Source organism: Lycium barbarum, chromosome 1 (genome assembly GCF_019175385.1).
Source record: "Lycium barbarum isolate Lr01 chromosome 1, ASM1917538v2, whole genome shotgun sequence".
NCBI lineage: Eukaryota > Viridiplantae > Streptophyta > Magnoliopsida > Solanales > Solanaceae > Lycium > Lycium barbarum.
The window spans coordinates 134,289,059-134,310,727 of record NC_083337.1 but is presented as its reverse complement, the minus strand read 5'-3'; the positions used below and the strand labels follow the sequence as shown (position 1 = coordinate 134,310,727).

At 35.2% G+C, this 21,669-nt stretch overlaps 1 protein-coding gene and 1 pseudogene across 1 annotated transcript; one reads left to right on the top strand and one right to left on the bottom strand.

Moving 5' to 3' along the window:
- Positions 1–7,818: 7,818 nt before the first annotated feature.
- Positions 7,819–10,271, top strand: LOC132604431 (protein ENHANCED PSEUDOMONAS SUSCEPTIBILITY 1-like; annotated as a pseudogene).
- A 3,088-nt stretch (positions 10,272–13,359) lies between these two features.
- Positions 13,360–18,472, bottom strand: LOC132638519 (glutamate dehydrogenase A). The gene is made up of 9 exons (XM_060355368.1): positions 18,279–18,472; positions 18,018–18,131; positions 15,479–15,700; positions 15,310–15,384; positions 15,104–15,220; positions 14,748–14,998; positions 14,418–14,493; positions 14,255–14,341; positions 13,360–13,776 (listed from the first exon to the last, which is right to left on the bottom strand). The coding sequence occupies exons 1-9, from the start codon at positions 18,384–18,386 to the stop codon at positions 13,591–13,593; spliced, it is 1,236 nt and encodes a 411-aa protein (XP_060211351.1). The 5' UTR covers positions 18,387–18,472; the 3' UTR covers positions 13,360–13,590.
- Positions 18,473–21,669: the final 3,197 nt, after the last annotated feature.

Here is a 21,669-nt window from a genome sequence, read left to right as displayed (position 1 = left end):
AGATGGTACGGATAACCCTGAAGCCTTGGTAGGGCCAGGTATGAGTAACCCTGAGCCTTGGTTGGCCAAGTATGTATGGAACACCGATCATATGAGGTCGGGTATGCTATGTAAAGGCTATGTATATGAAACACCGATCCTACGAGGTCGGGTATGCTATGTAAATGCTATATGTATAAAATGACTATGCATGTAATATGAATATGAATGTGATAAGACTATGTACATGAATACGAATAAGGGCATGAATACGAATAAGAGCACAAGTATGGTACGAGTACTATTATGAGAAATGGTAAGTTCCTATGAAGAGCAGGTAAGTGCTATGACGACGATATTATTGTCTCCCCTCCTATGCTAGTTCATACGTTGTTCATTATACTTTCATATTGATGTTGATCATGCTTTACATACTCAATACATTCTTCGTACTGACGTCCTTTTGTTTGTGGACGCTGCGTCATGCCCGCAGGTGCACAGGGAGACAGACTTGATCCATAGCTGCTCATTCTGAGATTGCATAGAGAGCTCCACTTCCTTCGGAGCCATATCTTTTGGGTACCTATTCTTTTGTGTATATAGTTATGGGCATAGCGGGGTCCTGTCCCGCTCATGTGATATGTCATACTCTCTTAGAGGCTTGTAGTTACGTGCATGTATGTTTAGATGTGTCTGGCCTTATTGGCCCATGTTTTGTATATCATTTTGTCGGCCACGTTGGCCCATGTACATTGACGTGGCATAAATGCCAATTATGATATTATGGTAATGTCGTCCAATGGGACTAGTTTAACGAATGAATGGAAACGAATGTCTAATTATGTGGCTCACCTAGATGTAAGCATAAGAGTAAGCTAAGAGGGTTCCCGGGTGGGCTAGCACCGGGTGCTCGTCGCGGCCCCCTAGTCGGGTAGTGACAGTTAATCCAGAGGAAAATTTGCAAATATGAAAAGGCTTCAGGTCAAAATGTCAATGATGAAAAAAGTTTTTTTCTAGTAGGAGCCAAAACTAGTCCTTGCAGGATCAACAAATTGAAACAATGCTCAGGATATATGGACAAACCTTTCCCTTTCACATATCTTGGATGTCCAATATATGTTGGAAGAAAGAAAATTGAATATTTTGATGGAATGGTTTCTAAAGTAGTGAAAAGATTAAATGGTTGGCAAGGCAAAATGCTTACTTATGGAGGAAAAGCTATTTTGATAAAGAGTGTTCTTCATTCTCTTCTGACTTATACTTTATCATCATGTAATCCTCCTAAAGGTACTCTGAACACCATAGAGAAGCACATGGCAAGATTTTTCTGGGGATCTTCTACTGAAAGAAGGAAGTATCACTGGAGTTCATGGTGTAAGTTATGTAGCACAAATGATGAAGGTGGCATTGGCACAAAAAGCTTAGTGAATATATCTAACACCCTTGCAGTTAAAAGGTGATGGAGATTGAGAACTAAGCAATCTATGTGGACAGATTATATGAAGAGCAAATATTGTTCCAATAAACATGTGGCATAAAAGAAATTGATTTCTAGAAACTCCAAGTTGTGGAAAGTTTGGTGTGGGCCAGAAGTAAAGCTGAGGAGCATATCAAGTGGCAAATCAACAAGGGAAATAGGAACTTTTTATGGGATATATGGACAGATCAAGGTCCTTTGGCTAAGATCCCAAATATCCAATGTGATGGTCTCCTAGCCAAACTTACTGTCAAAGATTTTATGATAAACAGGCAATGAGATGAAAAATACTGTCATGTATTTTTCCTAATCATGTTGTGCAGGGTATAACAAGTATCCATATTGGTCCGGCACATCAGGAGGATAAAGTTATATGGAGAATCACAGAGGATGGTCACTATCCAAATAAGACTGCATGGAATTTGAGTAGAAATGTCAACCAAAAGAATGAATTCTTGAACAGTCTTTGGCATAAAGTTGTTCCATTCAAGATTTCATTCTTAGCATGGAGACTGAGCCAAGAAAAACTCCCTTTTAGGGAGGCTATTGCTATATTTGGTATTAAAATTAATTCAAATTGTTTATGTTGCAGGAACCCTGTGCTAGATTCGTTGTAGCATACTTTCACTCAAGGGGAGGCAGTTATCCACCTATGAAAATATTTTGGGGCAACTATAGGAGTTATACACTAACCAAGAAATATAAGAAGAATCTCCAACAACTGATGGAGCATAAACATTGTCAATAGTGTTCACATGATGATGAAACAAGTTATGCCAATTTTCATAAGTTAGGAAATTTGGAAACAATGGACTTCTTGTAAATTTGGAGATCAGAAGAAAATGTACCATAACAAGATGGAATATCAAGTCATGTGGAACCGTCTAACTGCACTGAAGTGTGTATTCCCAACAGTGACAGGTAATGGGAATTGGCTTGAGATGTGTCACTATATTGAAAGACTTCAACCCAAGGTGAACATTCAACAAATTACTTGGCAAAAACCAGATATTGGGAAATACAAAGTGAATGTGGATGGGAGCTTTAATCAAGGGAATGGACAAGCTGGTATTGGGGGGTTCATCAGAGACACAATGGTAGCTTCACATTAGCTTTTACAAAACCTGTTCAATCTAGAAGCAATAATCACACAGAGGCAACAACAGCAAATTTTGTTGTGTAATGGTGCTTGCAAAAGGGATTTGACAGTTTTACACTAGAGATGGACTCTTTGGTTATTGTGAATATGCTCCAAAACAAGTCCATCGGAAATTTCAATTTGAAAAGACTCATACAAGAAATGAATAACCATATTGGAAATTCCTCAATCAGTATCACTCATAGTCTCAGGGAAGTTAACATGGTAGTGGACTCTTTTGCTAAAATGGCCTCTAGTAGTGGAAATGAAACATTTTTTTCCTCTTCACCACATTTACCGCTAGAGATGAAAGGTTTAATTCAACTAGATAAGTAGCAATTTCCTACTATGAGAAGAAGGTATGAGAAATGCGATTTCTTTGTAAGTTAGTTGTGTATATTGATGAATAGTGAAGGACATAGGCTATTCCTTCATTACTTTTGACAAATTGTAGAATTGACTCCTATGGTTAGAGGTTTGGTCCATGACCCCCTCTAACATATGTAATTTTTGCGATTAATGGACATGGTAAGGGTCAAGTCTAACCCCCACACCAATGGGATCACAACCATAGTGATGACTTACTAATATATATATATATATATATATATATATATATATATATATATATATATGGTCTTGCTAACATACTATATGAAGGTAGTATGTTAGCATCCTCCCCACTTTTTGATTCACTTAAGTACCCTTACTTTATCTTCCGGGACATTAAAATGAGGGGCTTTATTGTCTTTTTATCCAAAAATATAAACCCAAATTTCCTGTCCCTCCTTTCTTTTCTTTTCTCCCTCAATAGTGATGGGATAGCAACTCCAGTGGAGCTTGCCATTGAAATGCCATTAGTCGTTCTTGCTGTACCAATAGCTAAATAATGTTTACCTGAATATTAAAATCCAATTCATCTCTTCGTAGTAAATTTAACTTGAAAAAGATATCCATTAGATAACATTCCCAATTAAAATAAGGGACAAAAATTAAAATCAACCAAACATTGATTATCAATAAGCTTTAATCTAAATGGGTCTATTAAAAATTAAAACTGAAACAAGCTAGTATAGCTTTGGCTTTATTTGCTATTGGCGATAGATACAGAGTTGAAGAGATACACTCTTATGTTGGATTGCCTACTCATAAGTCAAAACTTGGTTTGAATTTCACCAAAGTTGAAGACAAGGGAGCAGCTCACGAGCTTTCTGCGATATAGGTGGTAGCATCGAAAAATTATAAAATATGAACAAATTTTGCTTACCTTCTTTTCACCTGGAACAAATTGAAATTTTAAAAGAAGAAAAACAAAAATACAAAGCAGAAGTAGAAGAGAAGGGAATCGAGGAAAGGTTGGGCGGGAAAGAAGATTAGTGTGAAAAGACAAAAACGGCCAATTCATTAATTTGTTGTATTAATTTATTTTAGGGTATTTAAGTAAATCAAAAAGTGGGGAGAATGCTAACATATCCATATATATATATATATATATATATATATATATATATATATATATATATATATAGTGGCGGAGCCAGGATTTCCGCCGAAGGGGTTCAAAATATAAAAAAGTAAACATACGAAGAAGCCTAAGGGGATTCAACATTTACTATATATACATAAAAAATAATTTATCTTGTAAAAATAGTGTTTTTTTCCGCCAAGGGGGTTCGAATGAACACCCTCGGCTCTATGTGGCTCCGCCACTATATATATATATATATATATAGTCAAACTTTTCTATAACAGCATCGTTGGGTCCGAAATTTTTCAGCTGTTATAGAGAATGGTTGTTATACACCTATAACAGCATTGACATTTAAATAATATTTCGTTGTTATTGGCAAAAAAAGATGCATAAATCTAATTTTCATTTTTAATTGTCAAATTCTAAGCTTAATCACACTTTGTATAGCGAAGGAAAATCGTTTAATGATGAATATATACATATATATAATATAGTTTTGTTGTAATAGTGTATTAAATGATCAAATATTTGGTCAAAATCTCTACACTTATTATTGGTAATCATAGATATTCTATTTTTATAAAGATGGTAATTATTATATTGCCAAAAGATTAAGATAGCTCTTATATGGGGGATAATTTTACAAAGAGTGTATTGCTATAAAGTTAGTTGTTGCTAATATAGGTGAACCGTTGTTATAGAGAAGTAAAATATAATATAAAAAATCGGTTCCGAAAAAAGTTGATTGCTTAAAAAAGTGTTGTTATATGCGAGTGTCGTTATAGAGAGGTCTAACCGTATATACGTACATACTTGGCTCAAATCTTGGAATAAGTTAGCATAACCAAGCTTTAAAAATGAGCTGTAACAAGTCCACAAGTTGGCAGCAAAATAGGAAGGAAGTTTCTATTTATTTGCCATAAATATCAATTCATAACAACTTTGTTCTTTGTTTTTCCGTAAATGTCTGTCTATTGATGTAGAGAAATATAGCAGAAGAAAAAGTAAATCGAGGAGACCTTCTGCTAGCCCAAGATCGTTAACTGAGATCGGAAGATTCAACTAAAGAAGAGGAAGTTTTGGAAAGGAGAACTTTGTAATGGAAGAAGACTCTCTTGAATTGGCTTGAATTGAGTTACAATTGAGTTTTATATGGGTTGATTACAAATGCCTAATGTCACCCGTATTTATACTTGTCTAGGAATGCTTCTAGATATTATTCTAGATACATCAAAAAAAAAAATCTAGTTACTCTTATCTCCTACCACTATTCTAGACTATCATAATATTATTCTAGATACAAAAGGATCTAGATAATTCTATCCCCAACTATAAATATCTAAGTGTCTAGAATTTCTAGACATTTTCTAAATATATATATCAAAGATATTACAATATAACTTTCTAGAAACTTTTCGAAATATCTATGACATTTTTCCTTCCAAAAATTAACTTTAATTTTTCACAATTGATGTCTTCGTTTATACTTGAGAGACATATATAGGAAGACACATCTTCTGAACTACATGAAATAAGTTCCCATGTTAGTGGTAGATTTCAAGGATTAGCACCTTCTACAACTTTTGAATTATCACATTCAAGCATATTCATCAGAGAAATTTAGGCATCATCAGATGTTCTGTAGACGTAGATTTTATTTTTAAATTAACACAAAATTAGTTTCCACAGAAAAGATGCTTCGACCTGAAAACGGTGCCTTTGACATTGAAACATCTTATAGATTAAGTTTTTTATATAAGAGCACTGGACTAATTGCTTAAATTAACATCAAACCTCAATGATTTTAGAACCATCAGGTAGTCTCTGTCAATCATCTGATTAATTTGCTTATTAGTACTTGTATTGTTGACATAATCAGAAGCTAGCATGGTTGATTTTCTATTCTGCTTTTGGACTTAGTTTTAGCTTATGGAGTATTGAAGTTCATTACCTTTTTAAGAAGTTGAATTCACCAAGTCAAACAAACATAAAGCCAATAAATTTGTTATTGACACTTGTCAATCACTAGGACGCTGCAACATATGAACTTAAGATACAATATAGTATGATTGGAAAGGAAATAAGAGACAGGAAATGATTGAAATTCAAAGATCATGATTGATTAATGAATTTTGTTCTGGAACAAAAAAACAAGAAAAAAAAGATTGTTTACTAAACACATTTTTGCAGAAAAATAAAAAATTACTTTGAGAACTAATTAGAGCTATAAGATTAGTAGTACTCTACTTCGTATTCTAAAGTAAGTAAAAGATTTGCAAACTAAGTCAGTTGAAGTCTTCTAATTTTGTCTTCTCTTTCGCCCGTTTAGTATCTTCAATTTCTGATCCAATCCTTAAAAGGAGCAAAACAGATGATCATAATAATTATAATTGGAAGCAGGTTGCATCAGGATGGGGAAAAAACATTCTGGGTAAAAAAAAGAGATTAATAGTTTGCTTAAAATTTTTAAAGAACAGTTTCAGCAAACAGATTTTAAAATTTTTTGCAAAATTGTTTTTTCAACCAAACTAAGAAAGTAAACAGGCGGTTAATCTTCATGAGACTTGGCACAGGATGGGTTTTTAGATAGGAAATGTTATAATCTAGGAGGGTCAGAATAACACCCCATAAGTTAAGCATTAAACTGACAAAACATGAATAATTTAGGGGGTTTAAAGGTATTAACTCAACTTGGATGGTTCTAACCAGGGGCGGATCTAGGTATAAAAAATGGGTCACGTGAACACACGGTCACCCGACTAAACTCGATATATTATGTATATAATCCGTAAAATATATCTAATATTAACTAAAGGAACACATGCTCAAACAAGATCGAATGGAGCACTGGCTAAGTGCTACCTTTAATCCAGGTTGTGGGATCGAATCCTACTAAATGCATCATTGCGTCTTTTTAAAAAACAAAAAAAAACAAAAAAAAACTTAGGTGAACTATACAAATAAATTTTAAACGCCTATATTTCCATTATCAGTACAAGTAGCACACATTGTAAATTATTAACTCCATGAAATTAAAAAAAAAAAAAAAAAAAAATTAACTCCATGAAATACATGTTATGCCGCACCATATCATCTGATTTAAGTGTACATGCATATCCTTAGTGAATTCTTTTACCAACGTCTCTATAAGAAAGCGAAAGATCACCGCCCTCACTATGTTTTTTGCAAATTCATAATCAAATCTGGAAAAAAAAAATCAAATCTGGACAAAATCAAAGGTAAATGGTCAGAGAATTTTTTTGGCCACCCAATAGGATTTGACTTGAAAATGTAATGAATCACGAGTTCAATATACAATCTATATTTTTACTTTTCCCAGAATAAAACTTTATCATAACCTCGTTTAAGTCACCAAGCAAATCTGGGTAAAATCAAAGAACAAATCGGATCTCATGTTCACGATGAAATCTTGGCCACCCAATAGGATAGATTGACTTGAACTCAATTGAATAACGTGGCATATATTTTAAAAAAATCAAGAATTTATGTTTTGTACCCTGATGATGTATATAACTTAAACTCAAAAACTAAATTTACAAACTTATCATCTACTTAGAGTTTTAGATTTATGCATTAATAGTAAAAGAAATATTTATACAATTATGCTGCTAATAAGATAATTACACATAAATTCTTCATGATAAATGTCAGTTGTTAACTTCCTAACATAATTAAAAAACATTAGTAAAAAATTACACTGATAGTGTAAAAGATCTTCACACCATTAGTGTAGATAAAATGCTAACTCATTTTACTTGTTCCAGAAGTGAAGGTCTATATAATATCCTAGTTTGCTTGGATCCTATCTCAATTGGTGATCAAGCACACCTACTTAAACGTAATATCACTACAACAACAACAACTCAAAAAAAAAAAAAAAAAACTACAATTAGCTACGAACTTGTTGCTAAATTGCTCGTAGTTCACAGAATTTTCTGATAATCTGTTGCCGATAGAATCAGCGATTCGGATTTTGTTGTCTAGCAACAGAATTTGTTTGTAGCTAATTCCTATTTATTTCTGGTTGAGTGAAAGGTATGGCCTTCAAGCTCAGGATGGTCTCACCAATGACGGTTAAATCCAGAAGCGGTGTGGTCGAAGAGCATCGCAAAATTGAGTTGACACCATGGGACATTCTAGAGCTTCAAATTGAGTATTCCCAAATAGGACTTATCTACCACAAGCCTACATCTCAACAAAGAACGCATCTTAATTTAAAAACAAGTTCCTTGATTGATTACCTTAGAGATTCACTTTCTCGAACGCTAGATTTCTTCCCTCCCCTGTGGCCGCCTAGCTACCAACAAAACAACAATGGTGACACTTGTTTCTTCATTGACTGTAACAACGCCAGAGCCCAAGTTATTCATGCAATTGCAGATGGCATTACAGGTAAATTCTCTATGATAAACATTAATTAGTGACCTACTAATCTAATAAAACATAGTAGTATATGTAGTAACTACCAACTTATTATAAATCAAATTTCGAACTGTCTGTGGGTAAATACATAAGTTTTAGAAATATTGTGCGAGTTTCACACCCCAACTATCAATTGTTTCCTTTTTCTACTTGAACTATATCACTATATATCTATTAAAACACACCTAGAAGGTGATAGTTCGGGTAGGAAAAAAGAACAACTGATAGTTGGCATAGTCAGCTTCGAAGTGTGTTTTAATACATAGATGGTAATAGTTCAGGGAGAAAAAGGAAACATTTGATAGTTGGGATATGAAACTCGAAAAAAAAATGATAGTTCAGGTATCTTTCTGACCATTAACTCTAAGTTTTATCCTTCCTATTATCCCAGAAAATTAAGTGAATAATTTCCTCGTTGCTTGGATGACCTTACAGTTGGTGAAGTTATGGATTCGGATTACGTTCCGCACTTTGTTGGCTCTTTCTTCCCACTTAATGGAGTAATAAACCAAGAGGGGTACCAAATATCCTCTGTTAGCAGTGCAAGTAACTGAGCTTGTAGATGGTATATTCATTGGCTGCAGTGCAAATCATCGTTGGTGGATGGAAGATCTTTCTGGCATTTTTTGACTTCTTGGTCAGAGATATCGCGAGGTTCTGATGTTATCTCTACACCGCCAATTTTGAAACGACAGTTCCCCTTTCGAAAATATGAGCAAGCGCATTTATATTCCAGATGAAAAACTTGCAAATGCAAGCAAACAATCCATTCCAGTACCGCTATTGTTGGAAAGGGTATGTCATCTTACCAAAGAAAATATAGCAAAGCTAAAAGCAAAGGCCAACCATGAAATGAACACCACAACAATTTCGTCAGTTCAAGCTATATCTTGGCTCATGTTTGGCAGTCTGTTATGCGTTGTCGTCGTCTTGACTACAACGACGAGACTACTTTTGAGGTATTGTTGAAAAACTAATCCAAAGTTGTAGGAAATTAAAATTACTAGTTAGGATTTGGTATTTTAACTCTTGTTTAGTTAAAATTTATAGTCAAATTCATATAGATTTCGTACTATTCTAATTTCTAAATAGGAATGCTGCTAGCTATTTTCATATAGTAGAGAGATTCTATGAATAAAATATTTTCCTTCAGGTACCCATTGACATGAGGCGAAGATTGAACCCCCCCTTTACCTCAATGGTTCTTTGGGAATGCAATTTATCCTGCTACCATAACCTTCAAGACGGGAGAGTTACTTGATCATGGATTAGGATGAATTGCTTTGCAAATTAAAAAGATGATTGCTGACCATGACCATGAGAAGCTGAACAAAATATGCGAGAATTGGGGAAAAGATCCCGAGATAACAAAATTCGAGGATCTACCAAGTAATTACTTTATGATGAACAATGATCCTCGATTTGATGTTTATGGTAATGATTTTGATTGGGGAAAACCAATTGCCTTTAGAACTGGCACTGTAAACAACATATTAGATGGTAAAATAGCTGTGTCTCGTCATGCTGTGGAAGAAGGGAGCATGATTGCTGAGGTTTGCCTTTCTCCTAAGATAATACGCGCATTGGAGGAAGAGGCAACCTACTGTTGGTTCTGAAAAAGGAATCCGAGCTCGTATCTAATATATATACAATATATGTATTTCTATCAATCCTGAGATATCTAATGTCTAAAAGTCAAAGTCATAGATGGACCCTGAACTTGTCCTGATTTTTTATCTAGACCTCCCAACTGAAACGTTGACCATCTGAACCCTCGAATATAAGATAAACTGTGTCATTTGAACCCCCTCGTGCCAACTGCCACACGCGTGAAGCTCACTGCTTTAAACAGAGCGTGAGAGACCAATTTTTTTCTTTTTTTAAATTTTTAATCATTAAAAATTAATTTTAATAAAAACTCTATTTTAAAATCTATTTAAATAATTTAAAAAAATTGAAAAACCCAACCAATCCTCTCCGATAGCCCACTTCACCGCCGTCACTGCCGCCTCTGCCTCCTCTGCCGCCGCCTCTTCCTCCGCCACCCCCTCCGCCGCCGTCGTCACTTTCTTTTTTTTTTTTTTAATTTTTAATCATTAAAAATTAATTTTAACAAAAACGCTATTTAAATAGATTTTGAAGCGGCGGGGGCAGTGGCGGCGGTAAAGTGGGCTATTGGAGAGGATGGGTTGGGTTTTTCAATTTTTTTTAATTATTTAAATAGATTTTAAAATAGAGTTTTTGTTAAAATTAATTTTTAATGATTAAAAATTTTAAAAAAGAAAGCGGCGGCGGAGGAGGCAGCAGTGGCGGTGGCGGTGGCGGTGGCAAGGTGGGCTATCGGAGAGGGTGGGTTGGGTTTTTCAATTTTTTTTTAATTATTTAAATAGATTTTAAAATAAAGTTTTTGTTAAAATTAATTGTTTTTGTTGACATGGCTTTAAAAAAAAACAGGTAACATGACATGGCTCCATGTCACTGGTCTATTTTTCTATGTCACAGCAAGTGAGCTTCACGCATGTGCCCAGCTGGCACGAGGGGTTCAAATGACACATTTTATCTTATGTTCGGGGGTTCAAATGGTCAACGTTTCAGTTGGGGGGTCTAGATGAAAAATCAGGACAAGTTCAGGGGTCCATCTATGACTTTGGCTAATGTCTAAATAAGCGAAATGTCTTTAGGCATGAATCCGAGCATTGATCTATCTCTCACGATAGATAAGTGTATTAAATTCACGTCTAAAGAGTTACTTTGTGTTATTGTTGGAAAAGCTTCATTGTTTTCAAACTACTACTTTTCAGGGCAGAACTTTTGTCAATTTATCCACACACCCCCCCCCCCCGCCCCACTCCCACCCCCAACCCCCAAACCCCCGATTTGGACTCTGGAAAAGCTAGTTGTATGTGGCTGCAGTGAGATATGCACACAATTGTTAAAGTATGTAGAAGCTGCAAATCTCTACGTTTCAGCTTTTTTTTTTAAAAAAAAATAAAATATATAGATATATATATATATGGTGTGTGTGTGTGGGGGGGGGGGGGTTATACCATAAACTATAATTGGAAAGGTCAGGCATTAAATTAAGCAAATAACTGATATAATAGTCTAAAACTCTTTAATGTATTAGCTTAATTCAATGTTTCAAAAGGCAAAATTGGAACACATGCTCCCTGCTTGGTAAACGCCCTGCGGAGACGCCGGGGTTAGGCTTTTGTCTCATTGATGATCCATTGATCCTTCTTTTGTGCTCTTTGATGGGCAGTCCATGTTGAAAAATACCGAGTTAAGTACCATGCACTAATTTGTCAAATCTGCAACGGGAACCTAATGACATCTCGTTCACTGGATTGTGGCAGTGTTGTTGGTTCTTTAAGTTGATGGATGCAATTCGTTTTTAATTTTGTGCACTAGCTGAATGCAAATGTGCTACAATGTGGTGGACTCCAAAAGAAAAAGAAAACTTATGGTGGGACCTTGATTCTCTATTGTGGCAACTCACGAAAAGTAGTTTCTTATGGCGACTTTAGGGGACATCACGACTAAGTTTCAACAACGTCGTGACTATTCTCAGCGATCCTCAGATCGCCACAAAAAATTCAATTTTCAGTGTTAAAAATCACCTTAGATAGGAAATTGACCATTTCGCCTACCACAACAATGCCCGTTAAAAATCACGAGATAAGCCGTGAAAATCCCACATTGTAGCTCTTCCTGTCCATGTCATTAGCACAATATTCAGTGACACTTCTTTTCCTAACTAATTTTGAGAAAAGGGAATGCTCAAAGTATTATCAAAAGTTTTAACATCATTTAGCAGCTCGATTTATTTCAGCCTGGTGAGAATGCTCACCATGTTATCACACTTGACACTACTTCTAAATCCGTATATTGCTGCTTCTGAGGACGGTTCAAGGAGACACAATTGTTTTCTAAAAAGCTGCCATGTTCGAGGGCACCAAACTCCAGTAATTTGGAATAAAATTTAGAAACCTGTTGCTTCTAGCACCCTATATACATAAGTTTATACGATTATGGGAGATTTAATTGAGCTAAGATAGATGAGATTTAAGGAAGTCTAATTGGTCCTTTTATCTTATTAGAGCTGGATAAAGAGGAAACTATTTTTCCAATCATGTGTCATTCAATATGCATTATGTAGTTTGTGTCTGGAGATGTTGAAGCCTACTTCAAGCCTCACTACAGAATTATGGAGTGTCAAGCAAGGACTAAAGCTGGCTAAAGAATTGGAATTGGAAACAAATCGCCTACTTGTTGTCAAGCTAATCAAGGAGGAGGACATACAATACCATCCTCTTAGGGCTATTATTGAAGGTATTAAGTATTTGCTTGAAGCTAGCAAGCCAAAACATATTTGGAGGGAGAGAAACTAATGCAGATTTTCTGATAAATGAAGATCACAAACATGAAGAAGATTTGCTAATATGGGACAATGTGCTCAAGGAAATAGAGTTTCTTCTCCTGGCAGATTTGACCAATGTAGCGTATGAACGATTTTAAGCAATTCGTTTAGTCATTTTTCAGTGTACCAAAAAAAAAAAAAAATTAACATAATGGACATCTACTTGGGAGAAGGACAGAGGATTAAGCACAGGGCTCAACAGTTGAAACAAGGAACAAACCTACAACTTCTTGGGAAGACATATGCTATTATTACTACTAGTACACCACGATCACTACCACGGATTTTTCTGCAGATGGATATGTACCATTCGTTTCTCTAAATCGTTACGAAATAACGAAACCTCCAGCAGAGGGATGCAAACAGAGTGGTTGTCGTACAGTAGACCGACTCCCACTCTACAACAACTATAAAAGGTATACACACATCAGTAAGTTAATATCCATCTTCCATTCAATTTCCTTTTAATATCCATCTTCCATTCAATTTCCAGCACATACTTTACAATGCAGCAATAATATGAGATGGCAAAACAGTCATTGCCAGAATAATCTAAGAACCAAGGACTATTTTATTTGTTGAATGTCTCAAATGACTCAATTTATGCAGGCAGCAGAGAAAGACCATAAATATTTAGCGTATAAAGGGAGTATGTTGTGCCACTATGCCCCCCAACCTCTTAATATTGTAGCACGCGCAACGCGATTCACCCCCAGTGTGAAGGCACCCATCCGAAGATTGCAATTGTGTGACTCACACATGGTCTTCAGGTTATGGAAGGCTTTTGTCATGTACTTCTTAAGCTCCATGTTAACCTTCTCCTCATCCCACATAAAACCTTGAATATTCTGCACATGAGAGAGAATATTAACAACTCAAATGCCAAATGTTGTATTCCAGAAAGATAAACATTGATCTTCAGAGTTGACAGTACATTTTTCAACACCTGTTAAGAACAGGACTAAGTTTAAGAAAATTGCATGCACGTCCAATCCCGAATACCCCAACCCGGGAGACAAAAAACAACTAAAAAATAGCAATTTTGGAGGCAGTGTAGAAGAACTTGAAAAAAAATGACCAGAAAATATCAACCTAGATACTTAAAATGTCTAATCTACAAGAATTACGGGCTTGTATTAGGTTGTCAGATAAATCATTAGCTATATTATCACATCGTTGGAAGCTGACTCCACAGAAAAACTACATAGCATAATGAATATTCAAGAACTCCCATTAACTTCTTTTCATCTTGAGCAAATTGTTAAGCTAGAAACACCCAATGTAATAAACGCAAATATATGGGGTGTCATAGATATGTAATATTACCTGAACCCACTCAAAATAACTGACGGTCACACCTCCAGCATTGGCATATATGTCGGGAAGTATTACAACGCCTTTCTTAGACAAAATCTGCATAAGGAAGCTATCTATCATTAAAATGGTAATCCTGGTAGTCAAATGACTAGAAAACCTGAAAGAGCAGTACCTCATCAGCTTCTGGATCAGTAGGATGATTTGCTGCTTCTATGATGAACTTGGCCTTGACATGATCAGCATTTTCTCTTCAGTGAAATATCAGAATGCACAATGAGAATAAGTTCACATAGATGTTTCGGTTATAAAGACAGGATAAGGACGAAATTCAAACGGTAGAGAATTCTTTACACAATTCATCAAAGAAAAGAGCAAAAGGTTTACTATCGGGCTCTTGCATATATCTAGAGAACTTTATTTTCTATTCTGCAGCATATAAAACCTAATGCAAACAGTTTGGTAACAAGCAGCAAAATTTCAGAGGTAAAATAAGGTTTTAAACCTGTTCAAAACTCCTCCCAAAGCACAAGGTATGAGAACATCACACTCGTGTGTAAGCAATTCGTCTGAATTCAACACATCTCCACCACTAAAATCAATCAGCTTTCCTGTTGCTTCTTTGTGAGTAAGCAAAGTGGCTATATCAAGCCCATTAGGATTCTTTACCGCTCCAGTTATGTCACTCACTGCAATTACCTTGCCGCCCCTCTCATGAATAAGCTTTGCTGCCCAAGCTCCTACGTTTCCAAAACCCTAAGACATACAAATACAAGTTTATAGCATCATCCCGAGTGAATTTCGAGCAATAACGTAAGTAGCCGAGGAACACAATGGAATTGAACAACTCCGAAGTTTTACCTGAATTGCAAAAGTCAAATCCTTAATATTCTTCCCATGTTCAGCAAGTAAAGCTTCTGTTGCATAAACTACACCACGTCCAGTTGCAGCTTCCCTACCCAATGACCCCCCAAGATCCTAAGACAAATGATAAATAGGGTACTTCAACTGAACGGATTATAAAATGTATCAGACAGGACTTCAATAATATGTTGCAAAAAACTTACAATTGGTTTTCCAGTCACAATTGCAGGTGAGTGCCCATGAAACTTTGAATACTCATCCAAAATCCAGGCCATAGTCTGTTTATACGAAGTGTCAATAACCCTATTTGTTTGCAACTATTCTGAAGCTCCACAGATTAAAATATTTGATATAATGATCAATATTACTAACCTGGGCGTTAGTGCCCATATCAGGTGCAGGGACATCAGTATTAATTCCAATAAGATCATGAATTTTCTGCGTGAAAACGCGTGTAAGGCGCTCCAATTCACTTTTGCTTAGGTCTTTTGGTTTGCAGCCAATTCCACCCTTAGCTCCCCCATATGGAATATCTGCTACAGCAGTCTTCCAAGTCATTAGTTGAGCAAGGGCATTTACCTCGTCAAGGTTAACCTTGCAAAAGAAATTTAATATATCTCAGTACCAAGTCCATTGCTAGAAAAAAAAAAAAAAAAGTTGAAGAATCCAGAGTACCAAGAAAATTGAAAAATTAAGACGATAACAGAAGTCGTTGATATTCAAGAATTGAAAGGAAAGGTTAGTGGAAGTCTAATCATGTAATGAGGGAACACTTCTTGGTCATGATCTAGCAGATAGTTTAACATAAAGTAATTCCAATAAAAGAGCATTTTATCCGTAAATGTTTAACCACCAATAAATGAAAGCTAAATAAAAGTATGTAGATCATACTTATCACCTGCTAATTAATAGCAGATGCTATAAAAGCTAAAAAGATGAGTTGAAACCTCGAAACACTAAGTTTTCATCTAACTATCAAAGGCCATCGCTTTGCATGCTTGAAGCACCAAAAGTATTGACCATCATAATTTTTTTCAACTAACACGTGCTTCGTGAAACTTACCCGAAGATATTTTTGTTAAAAGATCAGTTCTAATTGGATTTGATCAGAATCTGGTATTTAATACCAACCTTCAAGCGGACCTGATCTTCCATAATTTATACAATGCGGTAGGCGCTAAAGAAGTTGACTCACCATTGTTGAATTAAATTTAATATTAACACGGGAACCGAACATCGTTGATTTTCCGGTCGCCCAAAAAAGACAAATATCAACAGTATTATAGATAGAAGATTCCCCTTGAACAGGAACTGACTCTTTACTGCGCAACCAAGAACATAAACAATCTTACCACATTAATAAAAAATTTAAGGGAAATTACAGATCTCTCATACTACCATCATGTGCAGCGCAAGATGAGTAGTCCATCATAATTTATTTCAACTAGTGTTATCAAAGGCGAAAAGCGTAGAAAAGCTCTTAGGTCCGTTGGGGCTTTAAGCTCAAGCGCAAATAAAGTGTGGGCATTAATGGAAAAATGCGCAAATGGAGAAAAAAGTATAAATATACATGTGTAGTCCAACACTAATAATTTTAAGCATGAATAAGAAATATATGGACAAAGAAATTGAAACAAAAATTATGATAAAGAGAAATATCAATTGTTTAGTGTCCGCCTCTTCAGGTGGGAAGTTTGATTGATTCTAAATTCATTAATTCAGCATAAAGGGGCTCGCTTTACCTATTAAGAGTAGGTAACCCGTTCCCTATCTTTGTTTCTATTGCATTCTATCTCATTGTATCACATTCTGTTCTGCGAGATCAGAAAATCACCATCAATACCTCGGACCTACATTGACTTAGAGCCTTATGACGTTACTGAAGCGCCCGCAAAGCGAGGCTAAGTGCTGAACATGTTTTTTGCCTCGTTTCAGGGCTTAAGCGCGCCTTTGCCAACATTGCTTCAACATGTGCATTCTTTCTTGGTGAAGCTTACCAGAAGAAATTTTGTTTAAAAGATCAGTTCTAATTGAATTTGATCAGAATCTGGTATTTAATACCAACCTTCGCGCGGTCCTGATCTTGCCTAATTTATACAGCGCACTAGGCGACAAAGAAGCTGACTCACCATTTTTAAATTAAAAATAAACACGGGAACCTAAAATCATTGACTTTCTGTTCCCCTAAAAACGACAAATATCAACGGTATTATAGTTAGAAGATTCCCCTTGAACAGGAACCGGCTCTTTACCGCGCAAACCAAAGAAATAGATAATCTTACCACTATCTATGCTTCACATAATTGATCATTGATTACATGATTACAGTGGAACACCTATTCATCTTTGTATGCAATGAAACCATCGTTGACTTTACGATCCCTCACCATTGTTAAATTAAATAAAAACGCGGGAACCTAACATCCTTGTTTTTACGATTTCCAAAAAAGACAAATATCGACGGTATTATAGACAGAAGATTCCCATTGAACAGGAACCGACTCTTTACCGCGCAAACCAAAGATTGTCAACGGTATTATAGGCAGAAGATTTCCCATGAACCAGAATCGACTGTTTACCGCGCAAACCAAGGAAATAAACATTCTTACCACTATCTATGCTTAACATAATTGATCATCAATTACATTATTACTGTAGAACACCTATTCATCTTTGTATGAAATGAAACCATATAGCCTTCAACAAGCCCTCACATCTACAATCTTTCTCAGAATACAAGACACAATGGAGTCTATTTACCAAGAAAGCAAAAAAGTCTATCCAGCCTCAATTTTCCAAAGTCAAAAGTTTTCAAAACTGAAAACTAAGAGTAACAATCTAATAAAACAGCTAAACAATCAATTAAAAAGACTAAATTTGAAAAACAGAATTAAAAGCAAATAAAAATCACCTGAGGATGGTATCTGATTCCTCCTTTCATTGGACCCCGAGCATTATCATGTTGCACCCTGCATCCAACAAACGAAACTAACGTTCCATCATCCTTGGGAATTGTGCATTCCACCTGATCAAACACCAAACACAACAATCAGTGAAAATTCAGATAGATAAAAAGTACAAAAATTGGTCTATAAAGATTCTTACAACTCCCTTCCTTCTATTGATTTTCCCATTTTCATGAAAAAAAGTCAAAAAAATATTAATCACTGACCTTGATTTCTCTGAAAGGGATTAAAAGACTCTTCTCAAGTTTAGAATCCAAGCCAAGAATGCGAGCTGCCTTGCGAAAGTTACGGCTAGTTGCTGCAAGAGCATTCATGGCTGCCAAGAAATCAAGAAAAAAGTAGGCAAATCAAGATTGACTAAAGAGAGAGCCAAACAAAAATGGCTTTTGAGATGATTGAGATACTTGTACTACTTTATATAATAGTGGAAAAGTGGGGTTACAAGTAAACGTTTTGACTAGGACGTGACAATCTATAAAGGCAAGTGATGACAGCTGATATGGCAAATCGGGAAAACATGGGATTCTGGTTTATTATTTTATTTATATATACTAAGAGCCGGATTAAATTATAAATCGGTCAAATCAGCTTATAAGTCATTTTTAATTTATTTAAATACTTGGTAAAAATAACTTAAATGAAGTTAAATGGTGCTTAAAATAAATCAAATTCAAGAAGTTGTTCAACCCCAACTTTTGTTTTTGGCTTAAAAGTCATTTTAGTTTGACCAATAACTTTACCCTTTTATCCCTTATATTTTCTGTTAATTTCAATACTACCCTTACTTCTAAAAACCTTTTAAGCACGTTTATCCAAACACGTAACTGCTTATTTATAAAATAACTTTCAGCAATTAAAAAGTACTTTAAGCACTCATACTTAAAAGCTACTTTTTTTTCAGCTAATCCAAACGGGCTCTAAGTAATATATTTTCAAAATTTGCAAATTAATGATTTGAGTGTCACCAAAATAAAGGAAAGGAAAGAAAACTTGAGATTGCAAGAGCACTTAGGTTGGATTAACTGAGTAATTGCTAAATATTAAGTTAAAAAAAAAATTCTAAAGCTGAAGTTATAAGTAAATATTTATATGTTTGAATAGAAATACTAAAATTGATAATAAATAATTTTTGTGTTCGGAAAAAAAATATTGATAGTACTGATTTGAGCCCTGGTCAAACTGATCTTTCCAGCGGGCAGAGGATCGTCTCATACTAGCAATGTTTTGATTGCGCCTATCTGTCGTTGTCAATGAACCAATCACCAAGAGAAAGTATCTCTCTTTGTTCTCTTAAAAATTTAAAATAACCGAAATGTTTTCTAAAGCTATTTATAAACTATATAACTTTAAGTATTTTTACGCGCGCGGATAGCAAAAATTGAATGAAGGAAAAGATATTTTGATTACTCTAAAAGATATGAGGGAAGTGAGGTTGAGATGGTTCGAACATGTGAAGAGGAGGCCCGAGGATGCTCAAGTGAAAAGGTGTGAGAGATTGGTTGTAGCAGGAATTAGGAGAGGTAGAAGTAGGCCGAAAAGTAACTTGGGGAGGGGGGTGATTAGACAGGACATGACACAACTTCAGTTGACTCAGGACGAGATCTTAGAGAGGAAGGTATGGAGGTCGAGGATTAAGTACTACTAAAAAAACAGGTTTTACCGACCTCAAAAAACCAACCTCAGTTGAGGTCGGAAAAAAACCGACCTCATGAGGTCGGTAAAGTCGTAATATTTATTTTTTAATTTTTTTAAAATAAACCGACCTCATGAGGTCGGTAATATTGTACCAAAATTTGGAAAAATAATGTACCGACCTCACTGGGTCGGAAATTTATTTGATGATAACTATTATAACTTTATTTTTAATTTAAAAGAATATCGACCTCACGAGGTCGGTATTATTTTAAATAAAAAATAAAATTATTAAATATACCGACCTCATGAGGTCGGTATATTTTGTCAAAAAATAATTATTTAAGTTACCGACCTCGTGAGGTCGATAAATATAATTAAAAAAAATAAAAATGTGATTACTTAATTTATTAACCCTTTGTTCCTTTACCCCCATTTTTACTTTTCACTCAAAATTTAAAACCCCCACCCCCCCCCCCCCCCCCCCCCCCCGTCCCTCCCCCGCCCACTCCTCTCTCTCTCTCCTCCTTTCACCACCACCGTATCCTTACCCACATCGCCGTACCTTCGCCGATAGCCAGCTCCGCAGCCAGCCAGCCAGATCCGGCTTCGTCGCCACCACCATCTATTCCAGGTATGTTTTTTAATTGCTTGGGTTCTAGTTTAGGGTTCTTCAAGACACATTTAGTTTTTTGCTTCTTTGGTAAGTTTCTCACTGATTTGGTTTTATGGGTTAGTGTATTTGGTTGACTATAGCTGGAAACGTTAATGTGCATTGGTTTTTTGCTCCCTTTTTTTGTGGGTCTTGTTGATTATTTTTTGGGTTATAGTTAAACGAAATTAATATTAGTGACCAGTGATTACTGTTATAATTTTGGCCGTAATTTATTTCCAGCTCCTGTAGCTTGTTCATACGAGCATTTAGTCGTAACTCTATGGCATTTAGGTAATGGAAACATCTAGTTTTTAAACTAAGCAAAAGAATATTTTCTCTTTTTCCGCTGGATTTGTAGAAGTATAAGCATGTTTAGGTTAGTCTTGTGTTGAGTAGCTACAAGTTATTTTCTTACTGGTAATTTGATTTATGTTAATTTATTTTTTATTTTAACTTGGCTGCTTATTTACCCTTTTGAAAGATCTGTTTGTTTTTCTTGTTGTGGGCATTACATATTTTCTGTCTTATCATAATTTGGGATTTTTTTACCAGAGTGGAACTGTGATTGTTTGTTGAGAGAGAGCTGATTTTAGCTATGGAAAATTACATTACTAGATTGAGAATTTTGAAAAAAAAAATGTAGTCTTTACATTCTTGTTCTTTTTTTTTTAAAAAAAAAGGTGGGGGTGTTAATGGTTCTTGATGTTTGATAACTCATTTCCATATTGCTTCTTGGTTTTGATTATGAATAGGTGCTTTGTGTGCTCTTGGATCGTGGGGTTAATCCAGACATCTTGAATCGCCACAAACAGGTAATTAGTAGTAGTTCTGATCCATGTGTTTTACTCCCTCTATTCAAAATTGGTTTCTCGAGTGTTAATTCTACTAATCTTCAAACCAAAATTGGATTAGATTCAAGAATGTACGAAAAGTACTACAAGTTGCAACTTTTCTCTTATGTCGATTTGATGAAAAAATACATTTTAAAATGTTGGTCAAAGTTCACGTGACTCTCGAAAAGTGAAACACGACAACTAATTTGAGACAGAGAAAGTTGTGATACCAGTAGTATTGTATTTTGCCAATTGTATACACCACTTCTCAAGAAGTTTCATCTTGTGATGTTCATTTGATTGCATGGATGTCAACTTTTTAGCATTTGGCAGAGATGGTCATTGATTATTATTTTTTGTTCTTTTTGCTATTTTGATTTGTTTTGCTGTGAATTATTTCATTTCAGATGTAATTATCTAATCTTTCTAATGCATATTTACAGGAGTGGATTATGGTGTGTCTGTTTCTATAGTATT

What these genes read in the sequence shown, in the direction of transcription:
- LOC132638519 (XM_060355368.1), bottom strand. Translation starts at nt 18,386, where the DNA reads ATGAATGCTCTTGCAGCAACTAGCCGTAACTTTCGCAAGGCAGCTCGC. An exon ending in GAATCAGATACCATCCTCAG is followed by an intron (nt 15,701 to 18,017) that starts GTGATTTTTATT and finishes TTCTTTTGCAAG; the next exon opens with GTTAACCTTGACGAGGTAAA. An exon ending in GTTATTTTGAGTGGGTTCAG is followed by an intron (nt 13,777 to 14,254) that starts GTAATATTACAT and finishes TCTCATGTGCAG; the next exon opens with AATATTCAAGGTTTTATGTG.